Source organism: Quercus lobata, chromosome 1 (assembly GCF_001633185.2).
Source record: "Quercus lobata isolate SW786 chromosome 1, ValleyOak3.0 Primary Assembly, whole genome shotgun sequence".
Taxonomy (NCBI): Eukaryota; Viridiplantae; Streptophyta; class Magnoliopsida; order Fagales; family Fagaceae; genus Quercus; species Quercus lobata.
This window is the reverse complement of record NC_044904.1, coordinates 19,239,754-19,257,477: the sequence shown is the minus strand read 5'-3', so window position 1 is coordinate 19,257,477 and position 17,724 is coordinate 19,239,754. Positions and strand designations below refer to the sequence as shown.

General features: G+C 36.8%; 2 protein-coding genes across 2 annotated transcripts; both read right to left on the bottom strand.

Moving 5' to 3' along the window:
* Positions 1 to 1,453: 1,453 nt before the first annotated feature.
* LOC115950411 lies at positions 1,454 to 4,398 on the bottom strand. Its single transcript, XM_031067615.1, has 5 exons — positions 4,229 to 4,398; positions 3,560 to 4,102; positions 2,672 to 3,425; positions 2,481 to 2,575; positions 1,454 to 2,396 (listed from the first exon to the last, which is right to left on the bottom strand). Exons 1-5 carry the CDS (start codon positions 4,396 to 4,398, stop codon positions 1,454 to 1,456), a joined length of 2,505 nt encoding a protein of 834 aa, XP_030923475.1.
* Positions 4,399 to 12,338: 7,940 nt separating this feature from the next.
* LOC115984967 (subtilisin-like protease SBT4.15) lies at positions 12,339 to 17,425 on the bottom strand. The gene is made up of 11 exons (XM_031107973.1): positions 17,305 to 17,425; positions 17,110 to 17,198; positions 16,783 to 16,880; positions 16,529 to 16,672; positions 16,234 to 16,339; positions 15,420 to 15,927; positions 14,871 to 14,971; positions 14,537 to 14,755; positions 13,929 to 14,040; positions 13,614 to 13,827; positions 12,339 to 12,965 (listed from the first exon to the last, which is right to left on the bottom strand). The coding sequence occupies exons 1-11, from the start codon at positions 17,392 to 17,394 to the stop codon at positions 12,415 to 12,417; spliced, it is 2,232 nt and encodes a 743-aa protein (XP_030963833.1). The 5' UTR covers positions 17,395 to 17,425; the 3' UTR covers positions 12,339 to 12,414.
* Between the last annotated feature and the right edge of the window lie 299 nt (positions 17,426 to 17,724).

The following is a 17,724-nucleotide window of genomic DNA, read 5'->3' as shown; positions in this document are numbered from 1 at the left end:
ATGACACGTGTTTTAGTATTGGTCATTGATTGAATTCACGGTCATCGGTTGGGTTCTTCACTTTCTATAGGTTTTTCTTAGCCTGTTCACTGCCCTAACTTATTGTTTTTCTACTATTGTTCTTTGAAATACCCCCATCGTTCTCTCAATTTTCTAGTATGTTCTTGTTCTCAACTCTATTATTTCAGTTGTTCTTGCTTTATTAGCTAGCTATTTTTATTGTTTTTTAGTATTAAACCTTTAGGTTTCTCCTATTTTTACCAATTTTCATTGAGTTGGTGCAAAATAACCAATCAATGCATCTAGTTGATGCTTTGGCTCCAGTTGGATTTTAGTCTATTCGAAATGCCCATTCAAAATATAGTATCGACACATTTTTTTTTTTTTTGATAATCTGCGATAGTTGAATTAAAAATAAACTGGAAAACAGAGGGAGGGGCAATCAACCTTACAAGCAGACTGCAGAGCAGTCGGAAGATTGCCTTTATTACAACAAAAAGAAGAGGAAGAGATTAAAGCTAACTTGGCAGCAGCATGAGCTGCGCCATTACAACTCCTATTGATCCAGCTAAAAGAGCAAGCAGCAAACGACTTAACTAAACTACGAATATTATCAGTCAACGCAGAAATGGACCAATCCACGGACTGGTACTTGCCCGCAATTGATTCTAAACAAATCTTAGAGTTGCCCTTTAAAATCACATGACTTCAACCTTCAGAAATAGCTAACTGGACCGCCCACTGAACAGCAGCAGCTTCAGCAATGAGGGGAGAGCAAAGGTGACTTAGCTTTGTCCAAGCTTTGATTACCTCGACGTGGTGATTACGAGTAACAACGGCCAAGGCAGCTTTGGAGGGTGTGAAAGCAACATCAGTGTTGACCTTGATCATATTTGAAGGGGGAGGAGCCCAAGTCCTGTGAATGTGGGGAAGAAGAGATGGGCTAGCTGAAGGGAACAAAGCTAGATAGGAATGATGTCTATTAAAGATAGCCTGCACAGAGCTCCAGATGTCAGCTGACCCGCCATTATGTAAGACACAATTACGAGTGCACCATATTTCTTCTAGTATGAAAGACATGATTAAGGAGATGAACCATTTGTCAATATCTGGGCATGGTGTATCTGGGGGCTCCAACACCAACTTGATAATGCCTTGATTTGAGTTAATCAACACTTCATCTGCTCTAAAACCCCAGCAACAAGCAAACCACAAAGCTCTAGCGACTGGGCACCTGAAGAACACGTGGGATAAAGTATTAGACTCTTCACCACAAAGGATGCACTTACAGTCAGTTATAACCACCCTTTTGGAAAGATTTTCTCTGGTAGGTAAGGACATCTACAGCTATCCTCCAAAGGGACATTTTGATTCTCTCCGGGGCATTAAACTTCCAAATCTTCTTCCACAGTGTCTTGGGGATAGGAGAAGGCTCGTCCCTCTGAGTGGTAGCTCAGTAGGCTGATTTAACAGTGAACTTTCCTTTAGAATCAAGCACCCAAATGAGTTTGTCAGGACAAGGTTGGAATGGGAGGGAAATTGACAAAATGGCTCTTGCTGACTCAGGATCAAATATCTCATTAACCAAAGATGCATTCCAATAGCGAAGCTCATTGTTAATAAGTTGGGATACCAACATTGGAATTTGAGAAAAAGCAACCTCTCTTGGTTTGGGAGAGAAACCTTGAATCCAAGGGACCCAAGGATCTTCCCAAACACTAACTGAAGACCCACCCCCAATAAGATAGCAAGCTCCCTGTAGAATGATTACTTTGGCCTTTTCTATGGCTTTCCAAGTATGAGAAGCTGACTTGGGTAGCTTCGAGTGAAACCAGGTATGCTTGACTTTGTATTTGGCCCTTAGCAGGTTCATGCATAAACTATCTCTGTTAGATGCAATCATCCATGCAAGCTTGGCTAGTAATGCGATGTTGAAGTCTTTGGCCCTTCTAAAGCCAAGGCCTCCTTTGCATTTGGGTTGGCATAGCTTGTCCCATGATCTCCATGCTAGGTATCTTCCCTCTGGTTCTCTAGGTTTCCACCAGAATCTTCGGGTTAACGTGTCCAACTTGTCACAGATAGTATTAGGAACACTACAAATGGACATAGTGTGGTTAGGCAAGGCTTGAACCACTGACTTGATGAGAGTACTTCTGTCAGCCCAGGATAGACATCTGCTTCTCCAACCCATGAGTCTGCTCTCAAGCTTTTCCTGGAGAAACTTGAAATCCTTCGAAGGAGCTCTTGAGCGGAAGAGTGGTGAGCCGAGGTAGATTGCATCATTTTTTAGCCCCTTCATCTGAAGCAGTCCTTTGATCATTCTACGGTTCTGACTTGGGGTGTTCTTTGAAAAGAAAACACCAGATTTGTTATTGTTTATCTTTTGACCAGACCACCTACAGTATTTATCAACACACTTGATGATATTAGTAGCCTCTTTTTTGCTTGCTTTTGAAAACAAGATAATGTCATCCGCATACATCACATGGGAGATGGATGGGCCTCTGATGCTGGCCTTGATCCCGCTTATATTTTTCTGAGCAAATTCATAATCAAGAATTCTGGACAACACCTCCTGGCTCAAGATGAAAAGATGGGAAGATAAGGGGTCTCCCTATCTCAACCCTCGACTAGGTTTAAAATGGTTTGTTTTCCCACCATTCATTAATACCTCGAAGGAAACAGAAGAGACGCAAGCGAGAATCCAGTTTGTGAAGACCTCATAGAAACCGAATTTGGATAGGACAGTATGTAGGAATTTCCAATTGACACAATCATAGGCCTTTTGGAGATCCAACTTAATGGTCATCAAACCAGTTTTTACCTTCTTGGTTTTGAAGCTGTGTAACATTTCATGAACAATGACTTGATTTTCAGCAATCCATCTATCTGGTAAGAAAGTAGACTGACAAGGAGATATGAGCTTTTGCATGAGAGGTCTCATTTTTGCTACCAGAAGTTTAGAGATGACCTTGTATACCACGTTACATAAGCTGATTGGCCGGAAGTGGTTAACCGATGATGAATTGGTGATTTTTGGGATAAGGACAATGAGGGAAGAATTAACCTCTCTTGGTAAACTACCAAGAGTGAAGAAAGATGTTACAGCACTGATGACATCATTCCCCACTATAGGCCAATACTCTTTATAGAAGAGGACAAGAAAACCATCTGGTCCCAGAGCTTTTGGGTCTTGCATGTGAAATAGAGTGCTTCGAATTTCCTCAGAGGTGGGGATGCTACTGAGATTGACATTATCTTCCTCAGAAATACAAGGGCTAATCAAGCCTTCTAAATAAGGTGGAAAAGATACTTCTTCCTCCCTGAACAGATCTTTGAAATGTTCTAGGAAAGCATGACGAATTTGGTTCGAACCGGTGATCCACCTACCATCCTCAACTTTTAAAGCATCGACATTGTTGTGTCTGCGCCGTATGATGGTAGATAGGTGAAAAATTTTTGTGTTCTTATCCCCCTCTTTTAAACACAGCTCCCTTGATTTTTGACGCCACATAATTTCACTTCTAAAAAGCCACTCGGAAAGCTCAGCTTGTAGGACCGATTCTGTCCAGCCATTATGGATTGAGGGGTGGAATTTTGGACCTCCTTAATATTCTGCATAAGTGCATTTATTCTGTTTTGACAAACACCAAAAATTTTTCTATTCCAAATACGAAGCGCATCCTTTGTAGTTGCTTGCTTCTTACAGAGCTTTACCAATTCCGACCCCCTGACAGATGTATTCCAAGCTTTCTCAACAACTTCAACGCAGCTATCGTCCCTTATCCAAGCTGCTTTGAATCTAAAAGGTCTGTGTGCAAAAGCCTCATCTGGATTAGTGTCTAACAGAATTGGGGCATGGTCAGATTTGATTGCACCCAAGTGTGAGACACTAGCTTTAGGAAAAGCTAATCTCCAAGATATGCTAGAAACACCCCTATCAAGCCTTCTTTTAATCGCTGCACAGCCCCATTTGCCTCTAGCCCAGGTAAATTTGCTTCCTGAGAAGCCTAGATCAATTGCTCCAAATTCCGAGAATAGCTCCTTTAGAAAATTAGGAGCCGATGACTCTCCACCTCTACTGCCCACCTTTTCTTCGTCACTAATAACATAGTTGAAATCACCCAGGCAAACCCAAGGTCCTTGAAAAGAGTTTAGAAGGGCAAACAAGCCTTCCTAAGCTTTTCTTTTCTTAGCTGGGTATGTTGGACCATAGAAACCTACCAACATCCAATCCTTAATAGCATCCGCAACCTTAACAGCAATGAGATTATTGTTATGTTCAACACTTTGAACTGAGACACCCGCTTTCCACATTACACATAGGCCACCAACAGAGCCTTTAGCATCAACAACAACTAAATCGGCAAACCCAATCGATTCCATTACAGCTACCATACGACGTTTTTTGGCTTTTGTTTCACTTAAGAAAATAATGTCGGGCTTCGCCCTTTTTATTTGAGCCTTTAAGGCTCGAACTGTCGAAGCGTTGCAGATGCCCCGACAGTTCCAACCAAGGGTCCTTACGGAGAGGTTGGGGGCTTGATAAGGCCTGCCTCCTCGGCCATCGGAATAGAAAAAGAACTAGAATCCAAATCAGGTGACACAGTGATTGATGTAGGTAAAGTAGAGACATTACGAGCACGAGACTTTAAGGGCTTACCTCGGATCTTGGGGGAGTAGACTGTGTTAGGCTTATCCCTTTCTTCTAGGATGAAGTGCTCCAGTCGGGATTGTGGGATAAAGGTCTCTGTTTGCGGATCAAAATAGACAACTTCAGACTCGTTGATAGTCTTCTTCAATCTTTTGGCAAAGTGGGCCAATTCTTGATCGGTGATTTTTCTTTTAAGATGATTGGAGTCTTGGAAGGTTTGGGTGGTGGCGATGGGTGGAGGAAGACTACTTGGTTCAAAGCTAGACAGGTGCGTAGAGGATGATGAGGTATTGGAAGTATCAGAATGGGGTGAAGTCGTAATGGAAATAGGTTCAACACGAGCTAAGGCTGGGCTAGCAGAGGACTTAGGAGTGCCAATTGGGCCAGTGTTGTGGGTGGGTGTTATTGGGTCATGGGATAAGTGGGCTGGGCTAGAAGTAAGGGGTGGGACAGGGCTTAATGTATTAGATAAGAGCTGATGAAGGCTTGTGGGACTGACTTTAGACACGGTACAATCACGCGATAGAGCGTCAGGTAAGGCATTACCTGTACCCTTTGGCTGCGACAATGCTGCCAAAATCTGTCCAGGAGCACTACTAGCTGATCCTTCAGCAGTGGGAGAGACGCCAGACTTCACAACAGTTGTCTCATTCAGTTGTATTTTTGTCGGGTTCTGGTTCGTGGGAGCGTCTATCCTGACATATGGTGCTTGGACGACCGGTAGGCTAGGGCTTGAGGCGATGTGGACATCCGGTGGAATTTCTTCACTCTCAGCCCTTAGCCAAGGACCTGAAGCTTTGAAATAATGGCCATGCGGATTGCGAAGGAGCGCAGTCTTCCCTGTACAACTACTATCATCGTGGCCAATGATACCGCAGTTATAGTAGAATGTGGCAAGTTTTTCATACTTGAGACTAATCCACAGGTCGTTTAGATTGGAGCGGGGGAGAAAAATCCCTGGAAGCAGAGGGTGGGATAGGTCCACTTCTACTTTAATGCGCGTGAACTTTTTCCAAACCCCGCCGCCAGCTCCAACTACATCAACCTCTAAAACAGCGCCGGCTAAGGAGCCAATCTGCTTAAGGTTTTCCTCAGAGTTCCACAATAAAGGAAGGCTGTGTACTTGAACCCACATAATGGATGTGGAGAAATCTACTTCGTGCCATTCTAACTCCGGATTCCATTGCTTCAAAATAAGGTGTCCGCCGTGGATGGACCAAGGCCGCCTTTGGAAGGCTCTGTAGCGGTCAACTTCATGTTGGAATCTAAACACGAACACATTGGTGTCTAGGCGATTAACCTCCATAGGGTAAACTGGTCTCCAGGCTTTAAGGACCACATCTTTGACAATACTCGCTCCGATCGGCCGGGAGGAGATGATTTTTCCTAGCAAGTTAAGACATGAGGAAGGTGGGTTTTGGTTTGGAGGGAGCTCAAGTTGGACACATTTTTCAGTCTGAGTGGCGAGGTCAGCAACCTCCATCACACTCAGGACGGGAAGGAAGGCTTCAAAATGGAAAAAGGAGTACTGGGTTTTGCAGGGATTGAGGGATGAGGTTGAGGGGAGAAAGGAGGAAGTTGAGTAGGTGACTGAGGGAACCGAATGGACAAAAAGCAGCTAGAGGAGAGACAAGCTTAGAAGAATAGTGACAGGGGCTACAGAGAGCAGAGAGACTAGCTTAGGGGAATAGTGACTGGGGGAAAGGTGCTACAGCGAGCATGGGAAAAAGAGAGAAAAAAAAAAAAAACTTTATCCTTTACTTGAGAAAAAAAACTATCTGGCATTAGTATCGACACATCATTCATCAAGTTACATATAAACATTCTTTTTTTTTTTTTTTTTTTTTTTGGGAGAAACTAGGTATATATACTCTCTCAAAAAAAAAAAAAAAAAACATATAAACATTCACATCTTAAAAACTTGGTTAATCTACACAACTTATAAACTTATGCAAGCTAACATGAAAGATCATTTAAATAGCATAAAACTTCTTATTTGAGGAGTTATGAATGCGAGAAAGTGATACCTTGAATAGTTTTTGAATTAAAATCCCATTTTCCATGTTTTCTTGACTTTGAACAATTTTTTGAAATATTTTTGCTCAAAGCCCCTCAAGTTGAAGCATATGAGATGCCTTTTCTAAAGACATCTTATTCTCCAACACTTGGCCGAAATTAATCAAGTGTTTGGTCAAATATTTGATTTTTTTTGATATCTTAATCGATTCAAATATCATTTTAACGTTTGATTGTCAAAATGAAGGGAATTTTCACCTTCCTTATGATGGAGCCACATTTTCTCCAATAGAAAATTTTGAATTTTTATCAAATCCTGGTCAAACCTTGTTTAAACATTATCAAATTTAGTCAAAGTAAATATTTTTCAATTTTTTCTTAGAAATATTGAGATTTCACTTATGGTTTTTTTTTTGAGAAACCGCTTATGGTTAATAGGAATAAGAGCAATTAACTTGATTTCTAGCAATATGAGCAAACTAGGGGATCAAAAAATTTTAAGCTACCTGTATTGCGTTTAAATCGGTAACTAAGGAGGACAAAAGGGGTTGTCGACAAGCATGTTATATTCATCCATACATTATTGGTTTTAAATAAAAGAATCATTCATTTCTTAATCGTATCTAATATTGCAAAAAATATATAATAATCAAACACAAGACAAATTAATATAATTCGATATAAAATTCAACTCCCATGAGCATAGTCGTCAAAATCCTGATCCGGATCCTACGATTTTACGATCCCATTTGCCCAAAACAATCTAGATCTTTTAAGAATCTTTCAATCGTTCACGATCGGTAGGATCGTACGATTCTGATAATCCCAAATGATCTTGGTTTCTTATAATCTTTTTTAACTTAACAGAATGCTTAGTTGGATTTAAATGAAAAATAAAATCTCAATAGACCAAGTTTTTCCACTCTAATGTAGAGAGGTGTCAGTTGGACCCAAATAAAAAATATCCCAATAGGGTGTCACATTTTGAGGTTTTTGGTCTCTTTAAATAATGCTTATAAATGAATGTAGTGATGTATGGTAATTATATCAATGAATATATAATTTATATGATTATTTAACATACCAATATGTATTTTTTGTTTTTTTCTCAAATAATGTAGGATCTTACGATCCACGATCTAATTCTACGATTTACAATCCCATCTACCTCCCATGATCCTACAAAGGATCCCGATTTTGACAACCTTGCTCACGAGACATTGACTTTGGGTTCAAAATGCCTCATTTGACATAGATTTTAAGTCTTATATATAAAATAGTATAAAATAGATTATTACTATACCCCAAAGTAATATTATCACAAAACTCAAAACAACACAATTTGAAATGAGAGACACTTAAAGTTTTCTATTTAGTAAATGTCTTGGATCAACCCTGAAATTCCTCCAATTGTATCTGAAACCATAGCACACCAACAATTTGACATATAATTCAATAAATGGAGTGGATATAGAAAATATAGTAGAACATGCATCTACAATGACAAGTAGATGGTCAGTTATAAATGATGTATGATACTTTTTTTTTGAGAAACAAATGATGTATGATACTTGAAAAGAAGGCAACAAAACAAAAAAGTTTATTATGTTTGTGGTATCACTAAGCATGCATATTGAATAACATTAGTTATCATGTAGTACTCCTATCATAATTGTAATATGGAACTTTCGTATCATTCCACATCTACTAAAAAAGAAAAGAAAAAAGATTAAAATTAGGTATAATATATCATATGAGCCTTCTCCAACATAATCTCTAGTAAGGGATTATTCTCCATTAAGCACAACATACAAAGATCTTAGAAGAAAATTCAGTTGGAATTCTTTTCTCAAACCTTAGTCCAAGTGTCTAATGGCAAATCATGGGCTAATATTTAAAATGGGTCTAACCTACTAACTTGTCCATAAAAAGCTATCGGTTGCTTGAAATTAAAATCTTCATGCATGTGTATTTTCTTGTCTACAAAAGAGTAGGAGAAGATATTTACAAAATTATTTACCATATCAAAAATTGGAGCTAGCTCGTGAATTACGCACAGTTATTTTTTTATATTACTGTCATACCATTGAAGAAAACAATCTCGCACAGTAGTCGAATTTTTCTGAAAGGTACACAACATTGCTTCCTCCATAGCCTTGAAAGACAATTGATCATGTCGAGGCGCCTTTTCCGCACATTGTTTAAAACTCTCAACGACACATTCTGCACTTTTTTCAGTGTGTGTTTCTATTATTTCCTTGCATTTTTCAACCTTTTCTTCAATGCAAATAGAAAATAATCTTTCCACAGTATCAAGTTTGAAAGGATGAGGGAGCAGGATAGGAAGTGAAGAGCGATGGAAAGTGGTAAAAGCCATAGCTTGAACTTGAACAAAAATAAGGATAACAAAAACAATCATCACTACAATAAATTTCTTAGCCATCATTCTTCTTTCACTAATTTTTTTTTTTTAAAAAAAGCTGGACTAAAATTTAGAACAATAATTCAGACTTACACCCTTATGCGGTTATGCCTTATATATAGCTCGATGATTAAAAAAGTTGAAAATAAAGAATGCAGTCTATATATTGATTCTTTTTTATTTCCCATTCAAATAACTATTTTTAAGAATTATGACTTTAATGTATATTTATATATATATATATATATATTTATATATATAAGCATTTTTTAAGTTAATTGGCTTCCAGTTTAAGTAATGCCTTTTTGTTAATTTTTTTATTATATAAAATTAAGTGTTTTTTAAGAATTGTGACCATTAGATTTAGGGTCATTGTTAAGTTAATTGGCTTCTAGTTTAAGTATTGCTTTTTGCTCATGGTCATACGTTATCATGATTTATGTTTATTTTTATTTTTTTTCGCCAAGGAAAAAAATAGTCATAAGAGTGCAAGTACTGAATTGTGAGAAGGCATAATTCACTAGTAAAATAATTTGCATCAAATTGAACAATTTTTAAGACCTTAGAAGAATACAGTGGTTCAAAAAAAAAAAAAAATGATAAATGAGTCATATAAGTGTATTTGGATTTCGAATCACCTTTCTATTCGTCATTTGAAAGACAACCTATATAACGATAGTTATATGTTGCAGTTATTATTTAAAAACTTGTGTTTAGGGACAAGAAAACATATTGAACAATTAGTTGTTGCAAATTATGATGTGACATTTAAGTTGAAGCCAATATAATAAACAAAGTCGATAAAATTGAAACATACGAATTGCAAATGTAAAAATTCTTTAAGTGTGTGAGAGACCGGAACAGGTGAGCTCTCAAAAAGAGTGTATGTTGTAACTCTTTAGGTTTAATTTATGTGCAGTCGCCACTAGTTTTTATTTACAAAAAATAAGAAAAACTACAAAATACGAAACGGTATAACTGAATTGCCGCAAATTTTCATTAATTAAAATATATACAATTGGTAGAAATTATATCGCTTTGGTCCTAGTTATATTCTACCAAAGAAAATGATAAAACACTAATCTACAAATCTAAAGTCTTAGATTTGGGGGTTAGGTTATAGAGTGGGAAGGTGTTAGGCACCTACTCTGTCCGAACAGAGTTCGTTCTTTTAGACTATGAATGACCTTTTATGTACCCACATACAATATGAAATATGATATAGGCAATTATGAGATACAAAATGCAATTTGTTAGTTCTAGATCTAACATTAGATTTAAGCTTAGATTTTATAGATTTGTTTTTTGAAAGATAGTTTTGGAAATTGATCAAAAGACAAAATATATCTATATATGAAAAATATTCATATTTGGTTGTAGACACCCCATTTCGTTCCGACCTATATCAGAGCCCCCTAGTTCCAATGATGAGAAATCAAATCGCCACCAAAATGATCAGCACAGTGTGGGAAGTCCAACAAGGATGAGAACGCTAAAAGTGGCCCAATAAAGTTCAAGTCCAAGCCCAAGCCCAACTATGAATTAGAAAAAAAGCCCAAAGCCTAAAATGCCCATTTTGACCTAATTTGGCCGAGGCTGACAAAGAGTGCGTATGCTGAGTATATGATGTGTACGCACCCAATTTGTGATGCACGCACTTATTGGACAGAAAGTCTTAAATCACTCCATTTCAATTTTGATGAGATTCTAGGGCAACCAGCCTGATCAAAACCCTTGATTCCTATTTCTCCTATAAATATCCTCATTTTCAACATCTTAAAGGTCATAAATTTTAACTCTGGAGAAACTTTGTCGAAATCTCTTCAGAATATTCAAAAACTAAGAGTTTTAGGCTAGAAGGGCAAAAAAAGTGAGCATTGGACTGATTTTCAACCATCATTTGGTGAGAAAATAGTCTCTTACTTACTTTGATTCTAAACTTCTAGGTGGTTCGAGCTTGCAGACACAGCACTTGGGGTCATCCAGTCAACTCTAATCTAGTCGTTTAACTCACCCTCCCACACACATAATTGTATCTTAAAAGTGTAATATGATTGTAATAAACTCTTCATAACGAAAATAACACTCAACCTTTATTCCTTGCTCTCTTAGCTTTCAAGCCATGCATCCCAATTTATGACATTGAATAAAAGAACGGGCTTGGGTTTTGAAAAAGGTTTTTGAATTGGTTTTAGGTGAGTGAATATTTTTATTGCTGAAATAATTGGATTGCCTATATGATCATAGATTTTTTCTGGATTTCCTGTTATGTTCTTTGCTAAATGGATGTTTGGTCAATGAATTATATGTTTTTTATCATGTATCATATAGTTTGTCTTACATGTTATGGGACAAAGGCAGATATAGACAAATTTAAAAAATACAACATGGTAACTATTAGAAATGCACATTAACAGTAACAAAGAAGCCTCAACATAGGAAACAAATACATTTAATCCAATGCAACTAAATGAAATTATATTGAGTTCAAGCCTGAGGCAGAGCTGGTAGACTATGAAAATTGGGTAAGAAAAAGAGAAGATGGGAAACCAGTCACCGACCTGATTCAAAGAGAGAGGGAGAGAGTATGTGGATGAGTGCATTTTGATATGCGAACAATGGTGATGTCTTTTAATGTTATTGAAGGGTGTATATCAAATAATACCAAGTGTTGCAATCACAAGGCTTCGCGACACTAACTCGATAGAAGTTGAGGTTGAAGGAAATTTCAAGATCAAAGTAATAGTCATGTGCCTATAACCAAGAAAGATTCATGTGTTCATGATTATGGGATCACATAAGGAGATTGCTTTGCTCATCTAGACTTGAGCTTCAAGTTTTATGCATTGAGTGGCCAAGTTAAAGGTGATTTGTGCCAAACTTATGCGATCAACTATGTAAGTAAGGTAAAGATGGGAGTTGTCATGCTAGTATGGCAATCTAAATTGCTCTATTGGGATGAATGGCCAAGGAGTAGTTTGTAAGAGATAATTAATTAAATATTTTGCTTTTTAGTGGTCTATTGAGCTACCTAGTGAGCGCTCATAAGAGCACTCTTTTGTCATAAAATTTTAAATAAGGTCAGGATCATCATCAATGACATATTTTTGGCCATTTCATTTAGTTTCTTCGATCAATTAGTTTATATTCACAACAAAATGGTAAACAACAAATACTTGTATGTTTATTTCTTTTTCATTGAAATAAAAACCATCGAATAACAAATAACAAATGCATTTGGGGGGGGGGGGGGGGGGGGGTGGGGGGGAGAAGCAGAACACCTGCACTATTAGACATTAGGCCTAAGAAATTTCACCTACATCTATCGTGGTTGAGATAGCGAAATCAATATGGGACTCTTAACTCTATGTGTACCATCACTCCATTCCAATGATGCTGATTGATGGGTATATTGGAAAATTTGGAGGAATTGTGGTGGCGCCTTTAGTGTAACCTTGAAAGATTTTTTCTGGTGTAACTGAGTAAAAGATAGTTTGTTTGGAACAACAGTGACCGTGAGATTCTTCGGCGCCGTGACAGTTGCCTTGTATGTAGAATTTCTAAAGCCCACATTTGTAACTGTCCTATAATAGATGGCTGATATAGTAGAGTTAGGGTCATCATACTGATAATACAATGTTGGGTAATTTAAGGAATCATATCCTCCAAATTTATGGACACTTGAGCAATTGGTGTTATCTTCAGTGAACAATTTTAGATTTGTCCCAGTGTAGCCCTCATTACATAGGAAGCGGATGTAGTCCAATGTTGACAAGTCATAGATCAAACCAGGCTGCAGTGCGCTAGTCGGGTCAATTTGGCCAGCACCATAGGCAAATTCAGCAAGACCATCCTTGACTTTCATTTCAGTTGCTGATCATCAATCAAAAAGATACATTATAAAACACTTAAAAATACTCAATTTTTTTCATATTATAAAAGTTATTTTAGGGAAATATGAGATGATATCTTGATCAATATGTTTATATAGAAGGAAGACAAAAAATGTTAAGATTATTATAAATTTTACTTCCAGAGGTTTACAAACTAAAGCGACAATATGAATTTCATTGGTGCAACTTCAATAACTAATAAATAAATATTTAAATTCCTTTTTTTTTGTGAATAATGACACTTCGGTTTGTAAGGGTTATGTAATAAAATTTGTAATATCTCTAATTTTACTCATAAAATAAATGTCAAACATTTCTTATTAGAAAATAACCCTCTCCATTAATCATGGAGAAATTTTGTTTTGTAGTTAAGATTTTATTTTTGAATCAAACAGTTTACAGATTGTCGCGTGACATTGGATACATATTAATAGGGATAATATTTAGTCTAATCCAATTGGCATATTAACCACGTTGTTGGTAAACCATGAGGAATAAGATGGCCTTGAAGAATTCGAAATAAACACTAACAACCTCTAATTGACACCATTCAAATGGTGGTTCTTGTAAAATGGCACTAATCTTTAACACATCATGAGTTAAAATGGGAGAATTTAAGGGAACTAACCAGTTGTCATTAAGGCCGATTTGATTGCAGAAGGAGACCAATCAGGGTGGAATGATTTGACATAGGCAGCGGCAGCAGCCACATGAGGGCAAGACATTGAAGTTCCAGAGATTATATTATACACATCAAACCGGTTGTCATCAGGACTCCCAGTTAATGATGCAAGTTTAGAGTAAGCAGCAAGTATATCTATCCCGGGTGCCACTATATCCGGCTGCAAATCAAACATAATTTAAAACCATCATACTATTATATATGCTAAGAAAAAGAGTATAAAAATTTATGCCCAGAATGGCAATCATTGCAAAGGGTTACCTTAAGTATTGTGCTAGTGAGCATGGCTGGACCTCGAGATGAAAAGGAAGCCACAAAGGGTGCAGCAGCATTGGGAACTCTTTTGGACTTGTATATGACAGCCTGAGGGGCTCTGAATGTTTTACCAATGAAAAAAAATCCATAAAGAATGTTTAATATATCAAGTAATTTAAGGCAAATGTTAACAAACACTATACGATGCTTGTTAAGGTTAAAATAATGTGGGTCACACTAAATTAAAAAATTGGATAAATGGAAAAAATTGTACAGAGCTAACCTTAAAGCCAATAAAGCTGACAAAATACTGACATAAAACTAAATGGCTAACAAAGATTCTGATATAAAGTTGGGTGTTAATAGGTACCTTATGGTACCCATTAACACAATCCATTTTTTAATTTATAGAAGAATTGCATGTTATAATGAACTGTAAACAAGGTATATATAAAAGTAAAAGCCATGCTAACTCTGTATTAGTAGGAGCCTAGATTATATTTTAATTTGGTCACAACAAAAAGAAAAAGGAAAAATCTAAACAATGACAACTCTCCTAGCCTAGTATGGGGGCGGGGGCATTTTATATAACAAATTTGATTCCTCTTACTTACTTGGTTGAGTTGACATATGTAAGAGTTGTGTTACCAAAACTAGAATCAATTAAGGCTTCAGGGATGATAGCTGTAAAGCTCGTATCTATCTTCCCTATGACAGATATCAACACCCCGATCCCACCCAAAGACTTGATGTAAGTTTCATTTGCTGCTTCTTTGCATACCACAATTTTTCCATTGACCTTTTTCTGGTCTAGCTTCCCTTGATCACAATACCTGCCCAATTTTTTAATTGATTAGTGCCACTAATATTAATATTTTGAATATATATTAGGTTACATGATCTTCAATTGCAGTATAAATCATGAAATATAAAATTCTCTCTAATTACCAGGGAGATGAACCTGGCGATAAAGTACTATTGGCTGCTATTGCCGCGCTGGTTAGAGGGTACATCTTCTTATTTGGTGTAAATGTGTTGATGGAAAGTCCCTGTTATTCAATGCACCAGTGAATGTAATGTGATTATGATCAAGTGAAATGAAAAGGCATCATGTTCCTAGATGGAAGCACTCCTTTACTAAATATTGTGACACTCTAAATGAGACAAGTTGTTTTATATAGGATTATCCCCATTTGAGATCTTAATATTGTAACACTCTACACATAGTTAGATTAAAAAAATTAAAATCTTAACTATGAAATGAATTCCATCTGTTTCAAGTGAAATGGAAAATAATCATTTTCCTTGATGGAAGCACTCCTTTACTAAGCAAGGCTATCATATTTGATGCCCCAAGTTGCTTTAGGATCATCTCCATTTTGAAATATTTTCATATTTTTGGTTAGATTAAATATTATAAATCTAGTGCTATATCATTTAAAATTTCAACGGTAGCAAAACTTTGTACACTGTCCCAAAAAGAAAGAGGCGACTTACATCATTTTCCTTGCCATTTCCAAGTTTAATCGGAGTCCTAAACTCCATATCCATGCTAGCAGCACCAACCGTCATTATCCAAGGAGCTGTGTTCTGCACTGTATACACATATGGACCGCTATTTCCCGCTGAACATGCTGTGAAAATCCCCTTCTTCATTGCATGAAAGGCACCGATCGCAATGGGATTGTCAAAGAAGCCATTTGACTCCCCACCGATAGATATTGATAGCACGTCAATTCCGTCATCAATGGCATCATCTAATCCAGCCAGAATGTCTATATCACTGCAACCTTCAGGCCAACACACCTTGTACATTGCAATGCGTGCTGATGGAACCCCACCTCGAGCTGTGCCTTTGCCTAAACCGTACAAGCTTGCGCCTGCTATCGTGGCACCTGCTATGGTGGATGAAGTGTGAGAGCCGTGGCCGTTAACATCTAGTGGGGATGGCTTTCTTTGGGGAAATTTGGGGTCGTTGTTGTAGAAAGTTGCACCTATTACCTTGCTGCATAAAAGGGTGAATAGCTTGGAAATTAAATGAGAGATCCGTGCATGTAGAGAAGTAGTATTTAAAATTAATTTTCATCTTGAGTAATGTTAAAAACACAATAGTCTCTTTTTAGAATTGTTGATAAGATTTGTTATGATTGGAATAATGTCACTCTCATTTAGAATCCACTAAACATACTTTTTATTGTGCACTATCGTATTAACTATTGTGAAAATAAAGGTTGCAAATTCAAATATTGTGTTGCTAGGCATAATATTTTGTGGTTGGTCACAATCAAGGAGAGAGATTGAGATTGTTTACTTGTTGCAGCCGATAAACTTGCCTACTACTTGGCATCTACCCTTCCATTTTGATGGAGGAGGTCCTACTCCTTTGTCGTTAAAACTTGGAGCACCCATATAAACTCCTAAAAAAGGAAAGATTAAGAAAGTTATCAAATTTCCCCATGTAACAAGGAGAAAGTCAAAGCTCTTTAGCATCCATATAAATTGCTAAAAAATAAGGGGAGGAAAAAGGAAAGATTAAGAAAGTTAACAAAATTTTTCCATGTAACAAAGAGAAAGTCAAAACTCTTTGAGAAGTCTTAATTTATTACCTGTATCTAATACTCCAACAATAATATTACTTTCAATTTTAAGATTTCTCTTTACTGAGAGAGGCATTCTTAAGTAATCCCATGATCTTGTTGTATGAAGTTTCCGTACTCTGCTAGGAAATACTGACACCACATTTTCGTTCTCTGCAGAGGATGCATATACATATATAAATTACATAAGACAACCACCTTAAGAGCAAAAAAGATAAAGAAAGAAAGAAAATGTTGTGTAACATGATGTTTTTAGTGTGCACCTTTTAGTTTTTGAACTTCATCTGGCAATAGGTTTGCTGCAAATGCATTAAAACTCTTGGTGTAGCTATGTATTCTAGCTTGTTGGGCAATACTCTCACTGAAAAATGAAAGTACTTGATGGTTTAATTGTCTAGCAAATTACAATTTGTTGCATTCTAGTTGTTAGGTCATATCATGTATGGATTATATCCTAAAAACTAATTTTATATGCATAGAATAGCCTAATGCTGTACATATTGATTAGTTGCTAACCATTATGGAACCCTCCCCTACCACCAAATCGTTGACCCATGTATGAGCTAATCCTACTTTGTCATCCAACTTACTCTTTAATTACTGAAGAAAGCAAGTTGTGTTGATGAACAACAGCATTGCTTCTTAACCGCGGTGCCTCTCCCAAATACACAATGTACGCCTATGTGATAATGAAAAATAAATTTATGATTAGTGAATGGAAATTATAAAATTTAAATAATATACTTAATAACTGTGTTCATACAAATTATAAAAAATATATTCACCTTTCTAATTGTGTCACTAGAACCATGAGTGAATGACCAATGAAGCTGCGTAGCCAGAAGGAAGAAGGTGATCATACAAATTCGAACCATTTTTGATTCCTCCTTTGTATGCAGTACCGCTCTTCCTTTCTCTCTTGCTTTCAGTCTTGCTCCTATATTTATAGTTAGAGATTTTGTCTTTTGTGTTTTCCTATTCTGGTGGAGATTTTCGAGCTAAAATGGAATCTTTGACTTTTTCCAAAATTACAATTCTTGCGTAGACTAATTAATTAAAGGTAAGGACGGGGAGATTTGATGCAGTTTGCTAAACAAATGATTCTCCATCTCACAAGGTTTAATTGTGCAATATTAGAAAAAGAGAAGCAATGTTTTCTTTTTTCTATCTTTTGCTCGATAGGAAAATTAGAATTGGAAGCAGAG